The 24081-nt window shown below is 39.3% G+C and overlaps 1 protein-coding gene across 1 annotated transcript in view; it reads left to right on the top strand.

Annotated features, from left to right (window-relative positions):
• The window catches only part of parvab (parvin, alpha b), a 21391-nt gene extending 2933 nt beyond the window's left edge, over nucleotides 1-18458 (top strand). Inside the window, exons 2-13 of the mRNA XM_053635021.1 lie at nucleotides 4498-4587; nucleotides 4834-4904; nucleotides 5755-5857; nucleotides 5973-6113; nucleotides 6271-6386; nucleotides 6526-6584; nucleotides 7369-7388; nucleotides 7881-7942; nucleotides 8024-8092; nucleotides 8183-8284; nucleotides 9123-9195; nucleotides 14556-18458. Of these exons, the coding sequence (XP_053490996.1) occupies nucleotides 4498-4587; nucleotides 4834-4904; nucleotides 5755-5857; nucleotides 5973-6113; nucleotides 6271-6386; nucleotides 6526-6584; nucleotides 7369-7388; nucleotides 7881-7942; nucleotides 8024-8092; nucleotides 8183-8284; nucleotides 9123-9195; nucleotides 14556-14632 (983 nt within the window). The 3' untranslated portion in view covers nucleotides 14633-18458. The remainder of the gene's footprint in view (nucleotides 1-4497; nucleotides 4588-4833; nucleotides 4905-5754; nucleotides 5858-5972; nucleotides 6114-6270; nucleotides 6387-6525; nucleotides 6585-7368; nucleotides 7389-7880; nucleotides 7943-8023; nucleotides 8093-8182; nucleotides 8285-9122; nucleotides 9196-14555) is intronic.
• The last annotated feature ends 5623 nt before the right edge of the window (nucleotides 18459-24081 follow it).

Below are 24081 nucleotides of genomic sequence, written 5' to 3'. Positions count from 1 at the left end.
AACAATACAATATTGATCATTTCCTTCACCTGCAGGACATGTTTTCATGTATTTACAGTAGGGGTGTGTGATATGACAACATCATATTGAATACAATGGAATAGAATAGAGATAATCCAGGATAGGGTGATATGATAAAACTTAACATGAAGCATGAGTTGCTGTTTCCACTCCATAGCTGATCATTTTCCAATAACGGCACACCCAGAGGTGTTTATTCCTCTTATACCACTGCAATTTTACAATGACAGTTTTTCATTTATTAATAACTGTCACATTGTACGTTTTAACCGCTTATATTTACATTTAATGTTGTGGAACAACCACGAAACACATTAGCTACTGTTATCACTGTTATTGCTGTTACGTTACAGCAGCTATAAACAGCCATTTTGTTCCCAGCCTCCCGTTTCTCTCTCTCTCTCTCTCTCTCTCTCTCTCTCTCTCTCTCGAAATATGTATTTTTAAAAACGCATCTTGTCAACCACAAAGTCTAAATTCTTTTTAAAAGAGACTCCTTCCAAAAAATGTTAAACAAAATCTCCTTACAGAAATCTTGACCATATCAACAAATACATATTTTGTTGTTGTTGTTAAATAACAGCACATTTTAAGCCGTTTATCATTAGGATTAACGTGCCATTAATATAGAAACGAATGCATGCATTAATATAGAACGGTGATTTGAGTTACAGCAGGAACTGTCAGAGCTGATATAGAAAATTAAACAACACCTCTTGACCAATCAGAATTCAGCGCTGTCGTATAGTCAGTTTCGTTCGATATCGTGGTATTCAACATGCATGATATTGTTATTCGAAAAGATATGATGAGTATTTCATTTTGTTTTAATCTGTACATTTTGTACAAGCTGTTTAGAATTTCTTTTAATATGTAAACCATTTATAAAAGGTCTGGGAATTCATGTTCATCATGATCTGATAATGTAATAGCAGCACATGTATGGTCATAGCCATAGTCTTAGCAAATCACAGCCTAACACTGGTTTCTCATAACATCACTCTCAGTCGCTCTGTGGAAGACACACCCTTTTTTCAGAAAGCCTGGCTTGAACCTTATATGGGAACGTGCTGACTGTCGACCACCACACTTACATCCTGCATTACTGCTGAATGAAATGCTTCTGCAGGCTGTGTTTTAACTTCAAAGCCTGATTGTGACCACATCGACCACATGATACGTGAGGAAATAAGCAGGCTAAAAGGGTCTGTTTGTAATTAGCTGTCTACATCTTTCTTCTACTAAATAAATAAATATTAAGTGCTTTTTCTAAGTAAGCCATTCCAGCTCTTCAGTTCTCTGCCCACACCTGAGCCCTAACCACTCAAACCTGGGTCATGGAGGTGAACACAAATTACTTGCATTTATTTGATTCCATTGAGAGCCTCTTTGGTTCTGTATGGCAGAAATGTATTTAGTTATGAGTGCTGAGACATGCAGAATGTATCACAGAATAAGTGGGAGAGACATTAGAGAAGCTTTTGTAGAAAGAGATGGGGAAAGAATCAGTTTATATCTTAGGCATTTGGTTGTTTTTTTTTTTTTTTTTGCAATTTATTAGTTTCTAAAGAATATTATACTTTCACAATATCAAGCGACTTTTACATACACTAATAAGAGTAGAGCAGTCTTTTTCTCCTCGGTAAAACTGGATCGACATATAAATCTGGAATGATTGACGCTGGTGAAATAATATTATAATATAATATATTATTTAATAATGTTATAATATTAACTGACACTGCCTGGAAGCTCCGCCCCCTCCCCTCATCTCACATGCTCTTGGAGCTCTTGCAACCCATAGGGTTTGCTCATTTTCTGTCAACTTAGAGGGAGAATGTTTTGTCTTCCTTAATATGAAATAAAATCTATCAATGCCTGTGTTTTGCCTTTTTGCCGGCATGCAGCTGAGCACGGTGGTTCAGACACTTGACGTAATGGAAGAAGCAAATAAAAACAGGATGTTGATGTGTCGAGGGATCTTGATCCCTGGTGGAATTTCTCGTAGGCATGTACAGAAACATGGCTGCAGTCATTGGGCAAACAAACCACGGATGAGTCATGAGTCATTATAGAGGTGTGATATCAGCTGCCAGAGATTTCTGATACAGTGTTCATGTGCTGGTTTACTCTGAGGTCAGTGTACAGTCAATGTAGAGAAATTGGGAAACGGTCGTCACATTCAGACATGTGGAAATCAGGCTGCACTGGATAATATGGCCAGACTCCATGAAGCTGGGTGATAGTCAGTGTGATTTCTGAAAATTTGATGTGGATATTTGTTTAAGTGAAGCTGAAACATTCATTTTTTTGCAAACCTTGGCAGAAGCAGATGAGTTCAAAACTCTATCTACTATACGAATACATACTATTTCTCCTAGTAGTAAGCGGTAGTGTTTAGTATGTGAGAATTTGGCAGCCTACACAAGCAAATTCACTTTAGTATGTTTGTGTTTTCACAGTCACCCAAAAAAGAGTAATGTTTGGTGGTTAAAGCCAAAACTAATGCGATTGGATGCAAGCATTAAGCCGTTACAGCCAGTAAGAAAAAAACTTCTAAGGACAATTGAGGAGAATACATATAAATATACATATGAATATATTGGTTAATTATTTCTAGAAACCATTATATATATACCATAACAAATTCATACATAAATGTACACACAGAATTAACCATGAAATCAAATTTCCTGAACAGAAAGAGAAATACTGAGATGTTTAATATTTTGTGCTGCTTTACTCTAAATGCAAAAATGGCCATCACAACCAGCGACCTCTAAATGCAGGTCAAGATCAAATATACAACAAAATAGCATTTCATTTTGTAATACTTAGAACTAAAAGGAATAAAACAGTGAAAGCTGTGGTACGTAAACGATGTTCCATTTGTATATCGTTACCTCAGGTTACATCCCATCGCTCATGCATTTTCAAGTTAGCCCTCTATACAGAACCGATGGCATCGTGGGAAAGTTTTTTGCTTCTTGGCCTGTCTGTTTCTTATTAAAACGTGATACTTGTTCTTGTTTCCTTGCTGTGTCCGTGATTGTGGAACGTTGAAGTGAACTCAGGGAACGATCATGAGCGCCATGACTCGCCCGCTACATTCCTTTATTCATTTTAGTCATGTCATCGTTAGTGTAGACATTGGGAATTTAATAATCTGTTCATAATATTACATTTGTTTAGGACAAATTTTTCCTCCTCATTCTCTAAAAATTCTCTGATGACATCACATGACACGTCTTGGAGAAAATCTGTGGTAATTTTGAAAAATTGCTCCAAATATTATGGCGTTTGCTTGATTTTGCATTCATTTCTGAACTGTTTTTTTTTTTACAGCCCTACCAAAAGCAAGAATCTTTCAACCAATTAGAACAGAACAGACATTGGGCCAGAAATGATAACGATTGGATAAGCATGACATCCAATGAAAGTATAGGGTGTCCCAAACGTCTCCATCTGTAGGGCACTACGTTTGCCAGCACTGCGTCAGTTGTGCCTTTGTCAGTGGATGTTCGTGGACGTCCACTTCTCGGTCGGTCCACAACACCTCCAGTCTTTTTGAATACGTTAATAAGTTTGGCAACAGTGTCATGTGTGAAGTGCTCACCATATTTCCAGTTCAAGTTCATCGCAAGCTTGCGACAGCTTCCTAATCCAGCCATGAGAATGATTTCAATACGGTCTTTTGTCGTAGGCATTTTTAAAGGCAATCTGAAAAACAAAAGCACATGTATATAAACTGAATATAAAACATTTTGGAAAACATTTAGCTAAAACGTGTTGATTTCCCCTATGTATGGAGACTTTTGGGATACCCTTTTGAATTATTTTCATGCACTCATTTTTGAGGTATTTTGCTAAAATATGTGTGTATTGTAATTAAAAAAAAAAAAAATCCATATCGCCCCATTTTGTAAACTCCATATTCATATTTAGATCAAATTGCACTGTTTACAGTTAGACCACATGCAGCATTCACAAGGCTTGACATCAATTTGAATGATAAAAAAGCCTTAAAGTGCTTCTGCATTGTGTTTGGTTGCCTGTGATACCGATTATGGAAAGATGTGCATCGATCGCAAGGCTGAATCGTAGCTCTTTTGTTAACCCAGACGTGTTCAGGCCTGAATGCATAGCATTAGATGTGGCACTCTGAGCAGCCTCCCTCTGCTAAAGCCAATACCACATCACTGACCACTAATGATGAGAGGCACAGCCTAGTACAGAGCATACTGCTGCGAGATGGTGTGTCTGCTCCTCTCTATTAGCTGCCCTTATTATAATGAAACATGCAGAAACAGCATGATGTAACCATCTGTTGAAAGCTGATGAAAGCAGAATCCCAAAATGGTCAATGAAAACCCAAAGATGCGTGTGGTTTAATGTAATGTTGGGTGTTGTAATAATATTAGGAGTGTAGTCGATCCCAAAGGACAATGTCTTACCATTTATTGATGCTCTTTACAGTTTCTGAGCTCCAAGAAGAGGGCATGAATGCAATCAACCTGCCCCTGAGTCCCACGCCGTTTGAGCTGGATCCTGAGGACACCATGCTGGGTAACCTTTTTCAGTGTCAGAGTGAAAAATCTCAGTTTCTCTCTATTTTCTCTTGCAATACCAGTACATCTTGTGGCTAAATGAACAGGTTTAATTATGCACATTTACTCAATTTCGAATACTACTGAGAGAGCTGTCTGAAAGACACTGCTTAATAAATAAAGGATGGGTTGCCAGATTGGTTTGAATGCTCCAGATGACTATAAACTGTCTAAAAAGTACGGTGTGCATCCTATGTTTTCAAAGAGGAGAACGAAGTCCGCACGATGGTCGATCCCAACTCCAGAAATGACCCTAAACTCCAGGAGCTCATGAAGGTGTGTTGGCTTTGTTGTTGTAACAGCTAACAGCAAAATCTCCAGTGTTGATTTCACACCTAGAGTGTTGATTTAACTCTTTCAGAGTTCATTTGTGTCCAATTGGACATATATAATACATGTAGGTGTTAATTCAACACTGGGGGTTTTGCTGTGTGATAGGAACTTATAACAACTTATACCAGAGCACTTTTGAATTCTCGATTCTGATTGGTCAGAAGGTGTTGATTTGTCTTCTATAACAGCAGCCACGTGAAGCAAGCCAAAAACGTGTTTTCAAACTGCTGCATCACAGCATGGCATAACACACTCATGAAAGTGCTATCTACCCTCTTCTGCATACATGAGCGCTCTCACACACACACGATTGTCTAGTGTCTTTCTGACTGACAGGAAAGAGAGAGTATAAGATCCCTCCCACCCAAAGAGCACGGCCAGTTTTGCTCTATAGACTCCCGGCCACAGATGGCTGCAGCGTCGCCAATCGAGATTCAAACTTGTGATCTCCTGGTGAAAGGGCGAACCATCGAGATTGTGCCATCGAGAGCATCGAGGTTTATTTTTAGTCTCAAGTGTGAGCTACAGCTGTGACCTTAGGTTTTCAAACACGGGAAAGTTTTTTGCACTTTCCCGTTTATTTGTAAGCTGACAAACATTTCTTGTCTAATTAACGTCAAGAAAGTGATAAACAAGTCTTTAATAGATAAATTCATGTAATCGTCGGCAATTTTCTGTGGTATTACGGGATTTTTTTTTTTTCGAAAAAAAAGTGAATTATGTCATTACTGCAAATTAACCACATGGATTGAATGGCTGTGAAGCTAACACACACACGTGACCTCTGATGCAGGTGCTCATCGACTGGATCAATGATGTTTTAGTAGGAGAACGGATCATCGTCAAGGATCTAGCCGAGGACCTTTATGATGGACAGGTTCTTCAGAAGCTCTTTGGTAAAAATCCTTCTTTGGTGCAGCACTCCAAAAAAAAAAAAACAAACAACCCTCTTATTTTCACCTCTCTTTGAGATGTGAAAGGAAGCCTGTTGTTTTGTTATTGTTTGTTTAGAGAAGCTGGAAGGAGAGAAGCTTAATGTCGCTGAGGTTACACAGTCCGAAATTGCCCAGAAGCAGAAGCTTCAGACTGTCCTGGAAAAGATCAATGACACCCTCAAAGTGTCCTCCAGGAACATCAAATGGAACATTGACTGTAAATAGATTCATGTTTTGGATTAATCAGTTGCAGCATGTCATGTCTACTCAGGTTTTTGTCTGGTTTAATATTGGAAGACCAACATTATGTGTACAAACTGCCGTTTTAAGCCTTTATAATATAACCTTGCCACCATGTTTACTGTGTTTCTCAGCAATACATGCCAAGAGCATAGTCGCCATACTTCACTTGTTGGTGGCTCTATCTCAGCACTTCCGTGCTCCAATCCGACTCCCAGACCATGTGTCTATACAAGTAGTTGTGGTTCAGGTACTCGTTTGGCTTTTCTTATATGATTTCTTAAATGACTTGATAAAAGTTTTGCAGCATCTTGGCACATTAAAGATGCTAATGGGAATCTATTTTCATTGATTTTCTCATTATTTACTCACGTTTTGTCTTTTCCCAGAAACGTGAGGGCATCCTTCAGTCTCAGCAGGTCCTAGAGGAAATTACTGGCAACACGGAGTATGTCATTACTGATATATATTTTTTTTCCTCTCAGTAACCGGCCGCAGCTGTGCAAGTGAAACAGGATCTGCTGATATCTTCCAGAAAGACAAATTAGATTCTTCAGGGGGAAAAAAAATGATGGGTAGCGAAAGATTGAGAAACGAGTGACAAACGGCTGAACGTAGCAATATATCGCTCAAATTAATATTTATTGCTAATTTTTGGAAATGGTGGGAAATCAGCTTGTCTGATTGTTGGAACCTGAAAGTGTCTACAGAGTTGAAAAGTGAGAAACACGCAGTGACATGCCAGACCCTGGGGAAGGAGCAGGGGTGGTGTGGAGCTGGATCTCCTTGCTGATGAGCAGCTTTGTGGCGAGATGGGCCAGAGCACCAGCGCTCTGCTCCTGCCAGCTCTCCACTGCTGCCGAGCTGTGATTAATAGCGCTCCAGTGGGCACAAATCAACTGCCCAGATAGGGGCAGGCTTAGGGCTTTTGGCTGCTGCCTGGCATGTGGGCAGCAGCTGCCGTGGCATGCCTCTGCCCGGGCAGATTTGAGCGTGAAGACGAGGCTCTGGTAGGCAGATGTCCACCAGGCCAGAATCCTCAAAACTAGCTTTGTTTGATTGTCCCTTTACTTGGTTAACCTTTTTTTGGTGCCTTTTTTGGCGCTCCCTTACTTTCAAATTATATTCTGCCATATAATAATGTCTTTAAATTTCCCTGAATGTTTTCATCTTAATCTGTCACTGTTCGATCATCTCCTTTTAAACTGAAATGTTTCTTTGTTTTCTTTCAGGGCACTTTCTGGAAGGCATGGTCTGTATCACACATGATTAACAGGAACATCTCATTGGGCTGTATTCAGAGTCGACTATTTAAGTCCCGAAGTTAGATAAATATTTAACGCAGGGAATGTATTCAGACTCAGGTTACACATCCGCTTAAATCGATTTTCTGTATGTAGTTCACGCCTCCCAGGACGAATTTGGTTTAATTTAACAGTATGGCTTACACCCCCCATTATTTGGCAGCTTAGAAAAAAGCACTTGATCCAGCACAGCCTATTATTTACGCTATTATTTTCAATTGTGTGTACGACTGAATGCAGCCATGTGATCTATATGTATGTAATATATATGCAGCCATGTGATATATATAGATATATCCGAATACCGATATGCGCCATTTCTCATCACTTACTGAACTCTGAGTACGGCCCATTAATACCAATGCAAATCAAATATTTAAATGTCTGTTAACACCAAAGAAGAATAAAACACAGAGCGTTTGTTGCACTTTCACACACAGAGCGTGACGCATTCGACACCTTGTTCGATCATGCACCAGACAAGCTGAACGTGGTTAAAAAAGTAAGTGCGCTTAATTCATTTGAATTCATTAACAGATGTCGTATCTGAAGGCCGTTTTAAACCATCTGGCCTGTCTTGCAGACTCTCTTGACATTTGTGAACAAGCACTTAAACAAGTTGAATCTGGAGGTGTCTGAGCTGGACACACAGGTAACATCTGACCAAACGCCTAGCATCCAGTGTCAGAGAATATATAATGCTTTATATATATATATTCATCATTTTCTCTATAATCGTCAGTTTGCTGATGGTGTTTACTTGGTTTTGCTGATGGGGCTCCTGGAAGGATATTTTGTTCCCCTCTACAACTTCTTTCTCACCCCAGACAATTTTGACCATAAGGTACTGCTCTGAATTCTGTTTATTACACCAATCTGTCTGATCATGCAGTGTGCCTAAAGTGCAAGCATCTGTATGCCCATTTAAAAGTATTTCTCCTTATGTTTGGATTGTTTTAGAATTCTGTTTATTGTAGATATATTAGAAAAAAGAGATACGGTTTTCTTTTTCATTTAAAAACCATGGAGGATGCCGGGCTTTTCAATCAATTGCATTATTGATGCGAAAAGGCTTGTTAAAGTGCATTAGATGTTAAACTATATAACTGTCTATTCCAGGAGGGTATAAACCTTAACTAGTAAGAAGTATTTTTTGTTTTATCATTTACTACAAACTAACACCGTTTTGGCTCCTGAGTGGCGCAATAGAACAGCATTCACCGTATCACCGGGAGAATCATTACGATGCCACAGCTATTCATGGCCAAGAGGGCAAGAGAGCATAATTGGTGCTGCTTTCCGAGTGGAAATAAACTGTGTGATAGGATCCTACGTGTTTTTATTTGAATGCAATATGGAATTCAATTACAAACACCAAATAAATAGCTTTTTTTTTTCCTCAAAAAGATGAAAGAAATTACTTAGATAATACATCCTTATATCAAATGAATTTACCCGTATTCATGTGAAGTAAACATTAATTTAAGTTTTTTAGGTAGTAAATTTCATAGTGAACTAAAAATCTTTGCACCTTTGACACTCTATCACTTAAAATGTATCATATTCAGTAGTGTATGTATGAATCCAAGGACATACATCCTCAGGAAAAAGCTGATGACTAGATGTAGATAGATGAGATTCGACTAGATTAGATACTGAAGGTTTGTAATTTTGTATTCTAGGTGCACAACGTTTCATTTTCCTTTGAGCTGATGCAAGATGGCGGTTTGGAGAAGCCAAAACCACGGCCAGAGGGTTGGTGTCAATGTTTTCTTACCACTATTCTCTACCACTACTTACCACTATCTGTCAAAACGTTGTCAAGCAAAACACATATCCGAATACTGTGACTGGTTTAGAAGCCTGAACATGCTGTACTTTGTTAAGCCGAGTTGCCTGATGACACTCGACCACAGTTTATGGTAGTAATTATTATTACCATCTGTATCGTTTCACTGTTATGACATTCTTGAACCTCCTTTCTAATGACTGGGAAGCTAATCACTGCGTTGGCTGCAGTTATTTGGACTTCACCAATAAGCATTTATAAGCAAATATGGCTTGATATGGGATATTAAGACACTAAGGCTCTGAGTTACTAAAGATTTATGTGTATACGTAATGCAGATGAGGTCATAAGTTTACATACGCCTTGCAGAATCTGCAAAATGTTCTTTCTTTTTTTAATAAGAGGGATCCTGAAAATAGTTTTTTATTTAGTGCTGCCCTGAATAAGCTATTTCACATAGCAGATGTTTACATATAGCCCACAAGACACAATAATAAGTGACACAAATGACTCAGTTCAAAAGTTTACATATGCTTGCTTCTGTGTGTCGTTACATGGATGCTCAACGACTGTGTTTATGTTTTGTGATAGTTGTTCATGAGTCCCTTGTTTGTCCTGAGCAGTTAAACTGCCCACTGTTCTTCAGAAAAATCCTCCAGGTCCTGCACATTCGTTGCTTTTCAGCATCTTCTGCATATTTGATCCCTTTCCAGCAGCGTCTATATGATGAGGGACTCGTACACAGCTATTACAAAAGGTGCAAACATTCACTGATCGTCAAGAAGGCAACACACTACGTTAAGAGCCAGGGGCGTGTAAACCTTTGAACAGGACGATGAGTGTAAATTGTTATTATTTGTGATCCCTCTTTAAAAATATTATTAACATTTTACAGATTCTGCAAGGTGTATGTAAACTTCTGACCTCAACTGTATATGTAAAAACTTGATAGTGTGTGAAATAATATGATGGAAGGGCAGGTATTAAATTCTGTGCATGTTTGCGTGCACCATTTGAAGACAAATTGAATATTTTTATTAACGTTTCTTGAAATTATCTCATTTTCACAAAGTTATTATTATGTTTTCTTGTTAATGCAGTAAAGTTAGTTTCATGTTAGATATTTGCCACAAATACGCACCTATAACAACAGCATTCAAAAAGTCCAGAGAAAAGGTTTTTGTTTCATCGCTTTTATCTGTATAACACCCTTGTGCAAGTATGCACAACAAGACCAAATAGGGATGTACAATGCATTATTCACAGCAAATACTGCTGTCATACAACAATTATTCCATGTTACCTTCTTTCCTGAACACAAGTCTGACTACATGTGCAAGCTTATGCAGCTTGGGACTATTGTCAGAGCTACATGTGTACTGTCATCCAAAACTGGGAGGAAAGCATTCTCATTCTCATTATGAGCATTAAGATTGCTAGCTTTGGGTTGGTTTTCATCCCTTGTGTGTTCTACTGGTCTGCACTTAACACTCTTTGGGAATTTTTTTGGTTATCAGATGGGTTAATGACCAGAAGGTTGGAGGTTCAAGCCCAAGCACCTCCAAACTCCCACTGTTGGGCCCTAGAGCAAGGCCATTAACCATATCTGCTCTAGGGGTGCCGTATCACGACTGATCCTGCACTCTGACCCCAGCTTCCTAACAAGCTGGGATATGTTGAAAAAATAATTCCACTCTGTTGTAATGTATATGTGAAAATAAAGGCAATCTTCTTCTTCTCCACCTCTATGGGTACCAGTGAGGTGAACCCTTCTCTTTGCTGTGTTGGTAACATTGTCTGGGTTTTGTAGATATCATTTACTGTATAATTCCATTGAGATGGATCTCCTTCTGTGTTTAAGTTGCTAACATTCTTATTGCACAGCAATAGCCAGCTACATAAGCAATAGAACAACTGAGTGGTCACATACAAGCATTGTCATGCCTTGTTTACCTTGTGGTCTTGTGTGAGTTGAGCGATTCCTTATTGAGTGAGCGGTACAACACAACTCTTTTTTTTTTTTTTTCCTGCCAGCTGATCCTCCTACTGTTTTTCCTCTTTTCGATTGTTTCACATTCTTGTGGGTTCTGCTCTCTGGCTTACGGAGCTTGTGGCTAATGTGCTGCTAAGCGTCAGAGTTAGAGTTTGTACTCCCACTACATACCACACTCTGTTACGTGCTGAGTCTGCTATTCTTAGCTGACTGCTAATTCTTGCTAATTCACAGCTTTTTGTTTGGGCATGGGTATTCCCTACATACAAATGTGGGTTGGATTGCCCCCAGAGTCCACATTGTACCGAGTAGACATCGACTGTTAACCATGCTACAGGATGCTTATACAAACAATGTCTTAATCTCTTGGAAAACCATTATAGGCATCAGCTATTCACTCACTGTTTTAGTATTGACCATCTTAAGGAAGCTGTGTCTGATTCAGACATCCATTCAGACAGCTCCTGTGTTGACAGCGTAATGATGTCAGTGCAGACACAACATGCTTGGCTGGCAGTTTCGAATCTTGGCTCAGAGCTGAATCTGGCCCAAACACCTCAGTCTAAACAGGCTGTTGGTTTTAAACGCCCAGGCCCGGTGACAACTGATAAGCAGTGAAGCCCAGAAAGCAGTCTGAGTTGCTCTCTAAACAAATGACTATCATGGCAGCAGATATGGTTCAGCTGAAATCAATGATCCAACAGCTGAGACCATGTAACTCAGAGGCTTGCATTCTTCAGCATAGTGCCCCTTATAACTCACTGGCCATTTTCGTGTGAGGAAGCTAAGTCTACAGCTGTATCTGGAAGGTTCCTTCAGGCTGATGATGACCTAAAAGGCAAAGTCATCAGTTTCAATGCCTCTAGTCTCTGCAGCATCTGGGGAAGGACTCTGGTTCTTTCCCTGACAGCTTGTGTGCTCCTATGGAAGGCTGAAACGAAGTTGTGGCATCCACCCTGAAGATCACCATGGCTTGAATAGGGTTGGATGGTGCACCTCAACCCACAAGATCAAATGCACTTTTTTGCACTTTTACCTTCGACCACAGTGCTTCCCATACCACAGTGCAAAGACCTGCTTACTCTACGGAGGATTCAGCAACTAGGCTACAAAGTCCTACTTCTGGCCTCAAGATGGTTGTCAGGACCTTGGTTTTCACTGCTGCTTTTACTTGTTGCAAGAATATCCTGTCTGCTTCCTCCACAAGCAGATCTGTTGTCCCAGATAGATGATCTGGGGGTTTGGCCCCTCTGAATGAATTGCTGAGGACTGAGATGTAGCAATCCAGGAAACACTTCTGAATGCAAGCATCCCTAACACATAGGCCTGTATTTCCTTAAGTGGAAATTGTTCTGCAAATGGTGTTTACTTTATCAGCAGTTTCCACTTCCTAGATTCCATCTTCCCTGAAGGTGTATGCAGCAGAGATTGGAGCTCACCAGAACTCCATGGATGACATATCTCTCTGGGGTCCCTCAGGCTTATTACTAACATTAGAACAGAGGTGAGGTACTGCCATCTGCCATGGTCTTCTATGAGCCTCCCATGGCACTTCCCTCTTTGTGCTGGTCTTTCTTAAAGCCTCCTTGAAGTTGGCTTGTCCTGTGCATGCCTTGTGATGTCTTTTAGATAGCCATGCTGTCCTCACACCAACTTTTTAATGTCTAAGACACCCCATTGGGTGGTGGACTTGTAGCCCCTACAGGAACCTGCCACTGTACAAGAAGCATCTCCTCTAAATGGGCCTTATTTATAGGCATACTCCTCCAGTAGGTCTGTACTGCTGCTACCTGGGTGTCACCAGATTTGGCACATTGTTCAGTTTTACAAGGTACACATTGTCAGGGCAGTCCTAGGATGTTCCTAGGATGAGTTCTCTTGTTCATGAGATTGTTGGCAGAATTTATCCAGGGATTATATACCACATCTGGTGGTTCAAATGTGTCAAATAAAACACTATTTACATACAGTATGTAACTGTGATTTTATGAACTCTGTATAATCGCCAGAATTCCTTGGTGGAAGCTGCGATGGTATTGGCAAGAATGTTCTTGGTCTTGTTAATTGTTGTATGATAGTGGTATTTGTTGTCACTATGTGAGCCTGTTGGTATTTCTTTGCATGCGTGCATATCCTCTCATTTGATTATTTAAACATTATTCACCACCCCAGGGTTCAGAGATCTACAGTTACGTATGCTACTAGCATTTTCTTTTAATGTATATACATCAAGAGCAGAATTGCAGCTACACGGTTTTCATTCAAGTTTATATTGTATTTTGAACTGTATTTTCAATGCACCGTACCACATTTAATCTGTTTGAGATCCTAATTCACCACGGCTTTTGAGAACATTTAGTGAAAAAACTAATTTAAATATTGTTTTGGGCAGTAGTGGGCTGTTTTGGGCAGCAGTAGGCTGATTTGGGCAGTAGTGGGCTGTTTTAGGCAGTGGTGGCGTGTTTTGGACAGTAGTGGGCTGTTTTGGGCGCTAGTGGCATGTTTTGGGCAATAGTGGGCTGTTTTGGGCAATAGTGGCCTGTTTTGGGCACTAGTGGCATGTTTTGGGCAGTAGTGGGCTGTTTTGGGCAGTGGTGGCGTGTTTAGGGCCGTAGTGGGCTGTTTTGGCAGTAGTGACATGTTTTGGACAGTAGTGGGCTGTTTTGGGCAGTAGTAGGTTGTTTTGGGCAGTAGTGGCCTGTTTTGGGCAGGGGTGGGCTGTTTTTGGGCAGTAGTGGGCTGTTTTGGGCAGTAGTAGCATGTGTTTTTGGGCAGTAGTGGCATGTGTTTTGGGCAATAGTGGGCTTTTTTGGGCAGTAGTGGGCTGTTTTGGGCAGTAGTGGCCCAATGTTTAAGGCTCTGGGTTACTGAACAGGTCAGGGGTTGAACCCCCTACACTACCAAGCTGCTACTGTTGGGGCCTTGAGCCTGCTCTAGGGGCACCGTCTCATGGCTGCCCCTGCGCTCTGACCCCAGCTTCCTAACGAGAATATCACTGTGTCGTAATGTATATCTGACAAATAAAGGTTTCTCTGTTTTGTAAATTCCCCAGAACATGTCCCCTAGCTCTGTTTGCTCAATAACAGGTTACACATTCAAATGAGTTTCTTTATTTACTATCTTAGTAAATCAGAGCCTAGGAGTTATATTTAAATGTACTCACTAGGTTAGCAAATACTTTTATTCCAAACACTTTGCCATGACTTAAAAGTGAGGCAATTGAGAGTTAAGTGTCAAACAATGGCTCTCTGCTCGAACGATCGATTGAACTCACAGCATTCTGTTGAAGCATAACATTAACCTGTCTACATCTGTTATTTTCTGTCTTCACAGACATTGTCAACTGTGACCTAAAGTCTACATTACGCGTCCTCTACAATCTCTTTACCAAGTATAGGAATGTGGAATGAATTCCTGATCCACAGCACTCACTTTGGAAATAACATCCTTATCAGTATTACCTAAGGGTTTTTGTTATTGGATTATTATTTACAGTATTCAGTATTATTTCAGCATTCAGTGTTTTTTCTGCTCTGTATTTATCCAACATGCTATCATTTTAAATTTACACAGTTATGAAGGATTGCGTGATGAAACTAATAGCGGGTTAATGCTAAGTGTGTTTGTTTTTTCTTTTCTTTTTTTTTAACTGTTGATATGGATTTTTAATCTGATTTTTAAGTGACTATCAGAGTTGTTGCAAATCGTGTCTTCTAGTCAGACTCACCATCCATTACACCCCAGGCCCAGGATAAAGCCTGTTTTTGAACAACAAATTTCGATCAAATAGGTCTATTCCACATGTCAGTGTCTGTCATGGGTCCTCATCTGGACTGGGCCCTTCCCCAGTTGTACCCCTGTGACAGCTTGACTGCTTCCAGTTTGTTGGCTTTTATCACTAAATATGATGAGAAACGAGGAAATAAATAACAGCAAGGTCTTTTACTTTTTATTTTAAATTGTTGCATGGAGTTTGGGATAGAGGAATCTGTCTTGCTCTCTTTTAAGTGAACAGACCAAATTATCTAGTTCAGGCACTTCATTGTGCTGTTGAAAAGGCTTCAATGTTTGTTTTTTTCCTGCTTGTATGAAACTTCTATAGATCTGAAGCAAACAGACATGAAATTGCCTTCTCCACCCCCAAGGCAATCATAGAATTCAAACCATAAGCAGACGATTGCTACTAGTTTGTAAGAATGCAATGTGGCTATTAAAAAAAAAAGGATTCCTTCGTGCAGTTTAATGTGAAGGTCGGCGCGATCGTTTGTTTCACTCTTGAGGTTTGAATGCGGTGTGTGGGGCCTGACGGGCTGAGAGGAAAAGCGAATTCCTGTCCTTGTGCTCTCCTCATTCACCACTGACCATTTTGTGTGACTGTCCTGTGTGTACTTTTGAACGAATGGAAGAGGAATAAATTGATCTCGATCGCTCAGTCACACTTAATAACTTTCAGACCAAAGGCTGCAAACAAAAGGCTCGCTTAAGGCAGAGGCAGTGTTTCATTTTAATTCCTCAGACCGGCGGTCTTCTTGCTGCAATAAAGTTGCATGATGAAATCTGGGTTTTGTTACTGAAACGGTCGAAGGGAAGCTCTTCTGAAAAGCAGAGGTCACATTTTCTCTTGTGTATAATGGTGCAGCTCTGCACAATTGGACTCAACAAGGTTATAATGGAGGCCAGTGGAGGTAATGTGGTTAGGTTAGGGTGCGGTTCTCTTTGTGTGATTCACTTGAAGACCTTCATGTTTCATCAGTTGTGTATTTTTCATTTGCAGAATTTTTTGGTTCGGCTTCAGGCAAATTGAATATCTTAGTTAAGCCAAGTTGTGTGTTTATGAGAGAGGCCTGTGGCTGAGTTGCACTTTCACGCAAGTTTTGTGGAACTAAAATACTGGCCCAGATGAATTGTAAGCACCGCTTCCAGCCTGTAAGCTCTTCTTTTTTTTTTTTTTTTTTGCACGCTTCCAAATTGCACACTTTTTATCCCAAAATACACTGTCAAAAGAAGCATTTTTGGAAAAAAGTACACACCTCCTGTCATATTCTTTGGGCCCCATTAAGAGCCAGCTGTGTTAAATGTGAATTTCACTGTTAGCGCTGTCTCCGACAATGGCCTTTTCGATAAAAACCTTTGTTCTGCTACATTTTCTGACCCATTATATGACTGGAGCTGGGGGGAGATTAAGAGACGAGGGCGTCTTCATCACTGAGCTGCCTCTGAGAGCCTAAATAACAGTGAAGACCACCTGTGTAATTGTCCAGCGCTACGGTGTCCTGAATAGCCATTAGCTTCCCTACTGCAATTACCTTTCCTCCGGTCGCCTTCATGAAGCCAAGCACAGCCGAGAGCTCTAGAGAACCTCAACCCCTGTTTACTCCCAAACACAAAGGCTGAAACAGTGTCTTATCCAGGCTGATATTGATTTGTGCTTAAGATTCAGGTCATTACGAGTAATTGATTCCTCCATTGCATCCTCTTAGCATGCCTCAGAAGTGCATTTACACCTGCATGGATAACAAAGTTCTGATATTTTCTATAAAATTGTAAGAAAGAAAAAGTGTCAAAAACTGTACATAAAAATATGTACACTGTCATTGTTACTGTGGGAAATCTCTACTATGGGAGCTATAAACTTTATATTATAGGAGCTATAAATGCTATATTATGGGAGCTATAAGTTCTGGGAGCTATTGTTTTTAAGTAGTTATAATTCAACCTGGTCTGTATATTATTTAAAGGTGCTGTTTGTAATTTTTTAAAAACATTTTTCTAGGTCTAGACTAATTGCATAGAAATACTGATTCGTGATATTATTTTGCAATGGATATGGCTGTGTTTTATTAGACCTTTTCTTTTTTTTTTCTGACCCTGAAATTAGCTCTGCCCCCAGGTCTGCTCATCTATCCCTTTTCCTTAAAAGGCAATCCAAATGGTCAGATGGGAGAAATACGAAGGCAGGTCAATCCTTTCACTGCAATTGCAGTTTTACTCGCAGGCAGCAGATAGCACTAAAAATTACAAACTGCTCCTTTAATGGTTATTTTATTTCAAACTCTATCTCAATATGAGATAGCTTTGATAATTATTGATTAACATGTGATGAAATATGCATATTTTGTATTCAAAATAAAACGGATTTGAGTAAAAAAAAACATATTGCTATCAAATGCACTGTTGTACTGAAGATATCATTCATTTTCCTGATGTAAAACAGTAAACTTCGGAAGGTTCTTTTTGAAAATTCTATTTTTTTACAATATTAAAATCGTTTCTACCACAGCACTTTTGAATACCCAAATCTGATTGGCCAGAAGGTGTTTTAATTTTCTATAACAGCAGCTTTGACAGCAATTCCAGCTGTAATTCAAATCAGGTTTATATTAATGCACCATTTCTAATACGCTATTGTTTCTATAATAAAAGCTCATTAACAGATCCATATTAACAATAAACAGGTTTTAATAACTTGTTATTTAACAAAAACAAAATGTAGAATTGTTGATACACCATATGGTAAAAGGTTTGTGGACACACACCCATATTTGGTTCTTCTCCAAACAGTTGCCACAAAGTTGGATGTACACAATTGTATGGACTGTCTTCGTATGATGTAGCTTTACAACTTCCCTTCACTGGAACTAAGAGGCCCGAACCTGTTCCAGCGTGACAATGCCCCTGTGTACAAAGCGAGCTCCATTAAGGCATAGTTTGCCAAAGTTCATGTGGAAGAACTCGAGTGTTCTGCACAGAGCCCTGACCTCAACCCTGCTGAACACCTTTTGGATTAATTGGAATGCCGACTGCACCCCAGGCCTCCTCGCCTGACCTCACCAATGCTCTCATGGCTGAATGAACACAAATCCCCACAGCCACAGAGCGGCTGCTGAGGGAATGACGGTTATATAGCTACTCTAACATTGTCTTGTGGATGTTCCACTACATTAAATTTAACTTGGTTGGTTAAAAAGCATTACGTATCTTCCATTAATCATTGTAAAATTTTAATGTTTGTCAAATTTCTGTTGTATAAGAGGAATTAAACACTTCAGGACATGGTGTTATTGGAAAATAATCACCTTTGGGGTGATAATGCTAAACCTCATTGTGTTTTATTCCTCACATAAGGTTTTGATCCTCACTAAGGTCCAATGAAACACAACATTTTATTTGATATGCATATTTTGTTGATCCTTTTAATGAGGATTTTTGTTGTGTTTTGTTTAAATCTTCTCACATATATTCAGCTGCACATAACCAATTTTTGTCTTTGTAAGGTCAGATTTATAACCTTAAAATTTGATGGTCCTGACATGAAGGCAAGGTTGTAAATGTATATCATTTGTAATATATGCAATATATCACCTTAATGTGGTTTGAGGCTTTAAGCCTGCATACACACAACCTCCCCGCTCTGAATCATACACAGCCGTTAGACCCGAGCACATCTTGATCAGACCCGTCCGATTACAGACTTTTTCTTCAGTGGAACAATAGCAGAAACAGACACTCTCTCTCTCTCTCTCTCTCTCTCTCTCTCTCTCTATATATATATATGTATATATATATATATATATATATATATATATATATATACACATTTACAGCTTTATTTATAGCTGGGCCGCCCGCAGTGTGGGATTGTTCCAACCACATGCCTGTGAGTGCCAGGACGACCATCAAAGGCAGCAGAGATCCATATCTTCAAACACTGCATTACAGAATTGAGTTAAAGAGACATTTAGAGCACAAACATTTGGACATCAAAACCCTCGCTTGTTGCCTGGAGACTACTGTTCTTCCTGGGTTTTGGATAAAGTGCAGCGATGGGTGCTTTCAGTAACCTGGTTGCATGCTGATTTCTAAGATAATTTCACATTTGTAAAGAAAAAGACTTTCGTACTGTGTTCACTCTGTCAGGTCAGCACGTTGTTTGCTTCAAATTTATTCATTATGCGCTTAGTGAAAAGGAGAAGAAGACAAAAAGCAACACTGAGGTTTCTTGCATTTCCCTAAATTTAAATAAACCCGACATCACAGGCATGCTGCCCAGATATTCTAATCAGTTTTAATTAAATTTTGTTAACTGCATTGCTTTAGCGTATTGGTGCCAGTTGCGTGCCTTTTATCTTTCAGACTCTGAACAGAAGAATGTCATTAAAGCATCTGTGGAGAGGAACATCAACAATGTCATCTAATCAACATTTTTCCTTAATGAATTTTTTTTTTTTTTGTTTAAGGTAACAGCGTGAATTCACGGCTTCCTCTTATGCAGATTAAGTCTGGCCCGTACCTTTCAACTCTAAAAACACATTCCTAACCAATTTTTAATGAGACATATTGTCCTAGTGCTTTTATCCTGTTAATTGGAATGAAAGTCATGTTGAGGCTGCAAGGTATGTTGCATAGTTTATGGTGGCCCTAAGGTTCACAAAGTTCACTCAAATACAGAAGAATACTTCAGAAAGCCTCTAGAGCTGTCCACAAGAGGGCGATGTACATTCTCACGGTCCTTTTCCATGACATTCAGTACACAATAGTACCCTGACATGTTGTATTATGGTGATAGGATATCAAGTTAATGCGCTGATGTAAATCCCACAAACTTACTGCCAGAGACACTTCAATTATAGACAGGCATCATGCAAACAAAATGTATGTAAAGATCTAAAGATGGCAGAATTTTCAGCACACACATAAACTTGAAAAGTATAGGTAATGTGTCATAATCTTACTCTATTAAACTTGAAGTATTCAGCAAAAAAAGAAAAAAAAAACAGTACTCAAGTGAAAGTCAAAAAAGTTGCTACTTTTAAATCTACTCAAGTAAGTGTTCTGTGATGAAAACACTGTTGTGCCTGAAAAAAATCATTCAAATCTGCTGGTCCTATTCATGACTAATGCATAGTATTTACCATCAGCTAGAATTTGGCTTGCTTGCCCATCTAATTATGTTAGCTACTGGAAATGATGCTAGTCTAACCTGGCATTATGGGGGGAAAAAAGCAGGCTAGCTCAGTTAAATATAGCCAGTTAAACTTACCTCAGCATGCTTTTTCAAATTAGATGGAGTTCATGCGATCTAGGGTGGCAAAGGAGACCCCACCATTTACACTAGTCACTGAGAATTGTCAGGGTTTTTTTTCTTTTCTTTTCTACATTGATGAATGTTTTTTCTACAATATTTTTATTTTCTACATTTAGATGCAAATCAGAAATGATTGGATGATAAACTGGGCTCATTCCAATGGTATATAGCGTACAGTCATTGTTGGGATGAGAGAAGAGATATGTAATGAGTACTTTGAAGGTCTAAATAAAAATGTAAGGAGTAACAGTGTTTTTATTTTATTTTATTTTATTTTTGAATGTAATTAAGGTAACATTTTACAATAACTGTACATGAATCATCATGCACTAATACCTGAATTAATACTTACTTAAATATGAACTAGTGATGAGTTAAGGCAAGTACTAATCACAACCTAGTGAAGAGCTAACCTTAACTGCGACGTGAGTCTAATGAATTCATGCGTGAATAACGACCACCTTAAGAACGTGTTAGTACATGTTTGTTAAATCACTAAACTAAATCAAATTTCACTCAGGAATTAGTGCATAATTATTCATGTACTCTTATTATAAAGTGTTACTGTAATTAAGTCAGAGTACACGTATTCATTTGCACTAATACCAATGTAAAGCATAAATACACAATAATAATACTTAAGAATATTAAATAAGTACAATTGCTCAAGTATTTTCCACCTGTGTTGTTCATCCTTGCTAGAGCATGAAGCTTCTGCAGTACTATATTTTGCAGTAAGTACATTCTACTTTAATGTGCTTCATTCTGCAAAATGAAAAAGAGTGCTAATAGGGGCTGAATCTCATCTCCAAGCATACAGTATGGTCTACGTATTTATTATTATACTGGTAACATTCATTTTGTAAGGTAATGTTGCATGTATGTAAGTAACTAACATGTATATCATTGCATGATATCTCTCAAGAGCTATCAGTTAAAGTTATGGATATTAAATCTTTTCAGTAGAAAATTAAGTGACAAAGTTACATCCAGGGACATTGCAACATTTTTTTCGATGGACTGGTATTCCATTCAGAGTGTATTTCTGCCTCACATCCCAGCGTTCCTGGGATAGGCTCTAGATCCACCATGACCCTGACCTGAATAAAGTGATTACGGAAGATCATGTGGTGAGAAATTATTTTTCAGTTCATTCTGATACCAAAAAATATGGTTAAAGACCATTTCTTGCAGCTTTATTTGTAAGCATGTAGATGAGCTCCCTGGAACCCTTGCTGAAAGATAGGGTTCTACCTCGAACTTCTCAGCGCAAAGAACAGTCTCCAATAAAACTATCACCATTAATCAAGCTATTTATTAATCAATTCATTTGCATAAAATCTTGGGCAGACACGTGCCATTCCGAAGTTAATGGGCATGACGCTTCTGATTATGGGGCCAAATAAAAGGAAAATAAATCTGATGAAAGAACCCCTGTGGTGGTTTTGGTTTGGGGTGAGTAAAAACCCCCTCCTGTTCTTGCTCAGCACTCTGAAATAAAGCTCTGTGTTTTTATCAGTGAGCGAGTGCTGAATCTGGCGGACTCGGCCCTTATCTCTTGCTAAAGCCAATCAGTGCTGGCTGTGTGAGCAGGCTGGCCTGATCTGCACCTGGCCTCGCATGAGCCTCCTGATTAGCAGAGGTCACAAGGCGATGGCGAAATGAACTAAAGCAGGCCAAGCCACCTACCCCAACCCCCAACTCGCTGCTCCGCCTCTGCCCCCTGCGGCGAAGAGAGCGACATGCTCCAGTCTTCAAAACACACACACACACACACACACACACACACACACACACACACACACATAGACACATGCACACACAAGGCCTTTGGGGCTGTATCTGTCCACATCAGATTGCACTGCTGATAATGGACATGGAAAAGACCCTCAGCAAAAGCAGAAAGGGAGAGTGTTTGTATTCAGGCTCGTATTTGGGGACAGTTTTTATTTATGAGAAAGGAAAAAGAAGAATATGATATTTATATGCATTACAGTAATCCTGGTATTCATGGATGTTCTGTATATTCACACACACAATATTTACCACAGTCAGAGCTTTCAATCTGATAACATCTGTAAGATATATATATATATATATATATATAGAGAGAGAGAGAGAGAGAGAGAGAGAGAGAAATAGATAGATAGATAGATAGATAGATAGATAGATAGATAGATAGATAGATAAAACACACACACATTCTCTCATAATTTAGAAAGGTGTGAGATCCATTTTCAAACTCTTTATCACTTTATTCACACCTGCTGAAAGTGGAGACCACCCCCAAACACTTCTCTTTAAAAGGTTCCCACCCCAACACACACCTTTTTAAAAAAAGGGCCCCCCATCCCCAAACACCTCACTAACAGGTTAACCCCTCTCAGGTTTCGGCCCTGCATTAACTGCTTTGTGTCAAGGCCACACCCAGTAGTAAGCCAGGTGATACTGGTATTAGTTGTTTGTGTGTGTGTGTGTGTGTGTGTGTGTGTGGAACATGAGGTTAGACACATTAGAATGTAAGGTTACACCGCTCAGCTTTGATTCGATCTCAAATCTTTTTTCTTCTTTATTTCTTCTTCTTTTTTCCGTATCTTTACTTTGTCTTTCCCCTGTCACGAACGACACATTTGCAAGATTTTTCTCAAATATTGCTTAATAATTACTTAGTTACTCCTTACTGATGTAAGTCTTTCCTTTTTTCCTTCCCTGTATAGTATACATTTCATAATGTTATTAAAATTACTTTGTACTATAGTCTTTTTTTTTTTTTTTTTTTTTTTTAGCTCAGAAATAAACCTAGAGAGTATACAGTAGGTAGGAAGAATTTCTCCCAATGTTACTTAATTGCTCAAAATAGTTCAGCGATTAATGTGACATGATTATTAAATGATTCTCCGATTTTGGGCTTTTCTTTAGCATCATATGCTCTTTTGCTATGCCAATAATATTTTAACATCCATATACCAAAAGGAATATTTTTGAACTAGGGGGTGGGTGGTGTTGGGAGGCCTTCAAATCAATCCCTGTCTTCACCTAACTGTTTTTGACAACTGTGTATTTAAATGCCATTTTGTATATTGTAAACCAAATGACCTACAAGGGGATATTGTTTCATGCAATATATCACAGTTGGTAAAGCCCAGGGCATATCTGGAGATAGTGAAATATATTGCCCAGGTGTATATTATATGAAATTGATTGGATTGGGGTGCAGAATGATAGTTGAATGTGGAGAGCTTATTGCTTTCTCAAATGAGCTTCTGTCATGAAAACTGTAATCTGTAAAGATTACAAAGGCTTAGGCCTTGCGCTTATGTCCAATCTGTTAGGCTCACACCGCCAGCGTTTGATCTACATGTTCAACATGAGTTGCTTCAGTTTTATTATGGAGGAAGACTTTAAATATGCCGTGCCTCTCTGAAAACAAAGGCACCCTCGTAATGTCGCCTGTTTGAAGGGCAAAAATGACAGCACAGAGATCTATGCCTTATTTAACCACAACCATTTCTTATGGCTTCGCTCCTCACAAACCGCATTTCCACCTGAGTTCCCAACCACTCTCAGATTTTCATTTGGCCCCTCAACCCTGATCCAATCTGCCACCTGAGAGAGGCCATGAAAACAAGCTGCCGTGTAAGGCTATGAAGCGGTTTACAGTCTGCTATTATGCAGGGATCCTGCGCAGGAGCTTCCTGGATACGGGAAGCTAATGTTTAACAAGGAGCGCATGAAACCTTTTGGCAGATGACCCGTAACGGTGAATGAATCAGG

The sequence above is a fragment of the Ictalurus furcatus genome, chromosome 10 (assembly GCF_023375685.1).
Source record: "Ictalurus furcatus strain D&B chromosome 10, Billie_1.0, whole genome shotgun sequence".
Classification (NCBI taxonomy): Eukaryota; Metazoa; Chordata; class Actinopteri; order Siluriformes; family Ictaluridae; genus Ictalurus; species Ictalurus furcatus.
This window is presented reverse-complemented; position numbering and strand designations above follow the sequence as displayed.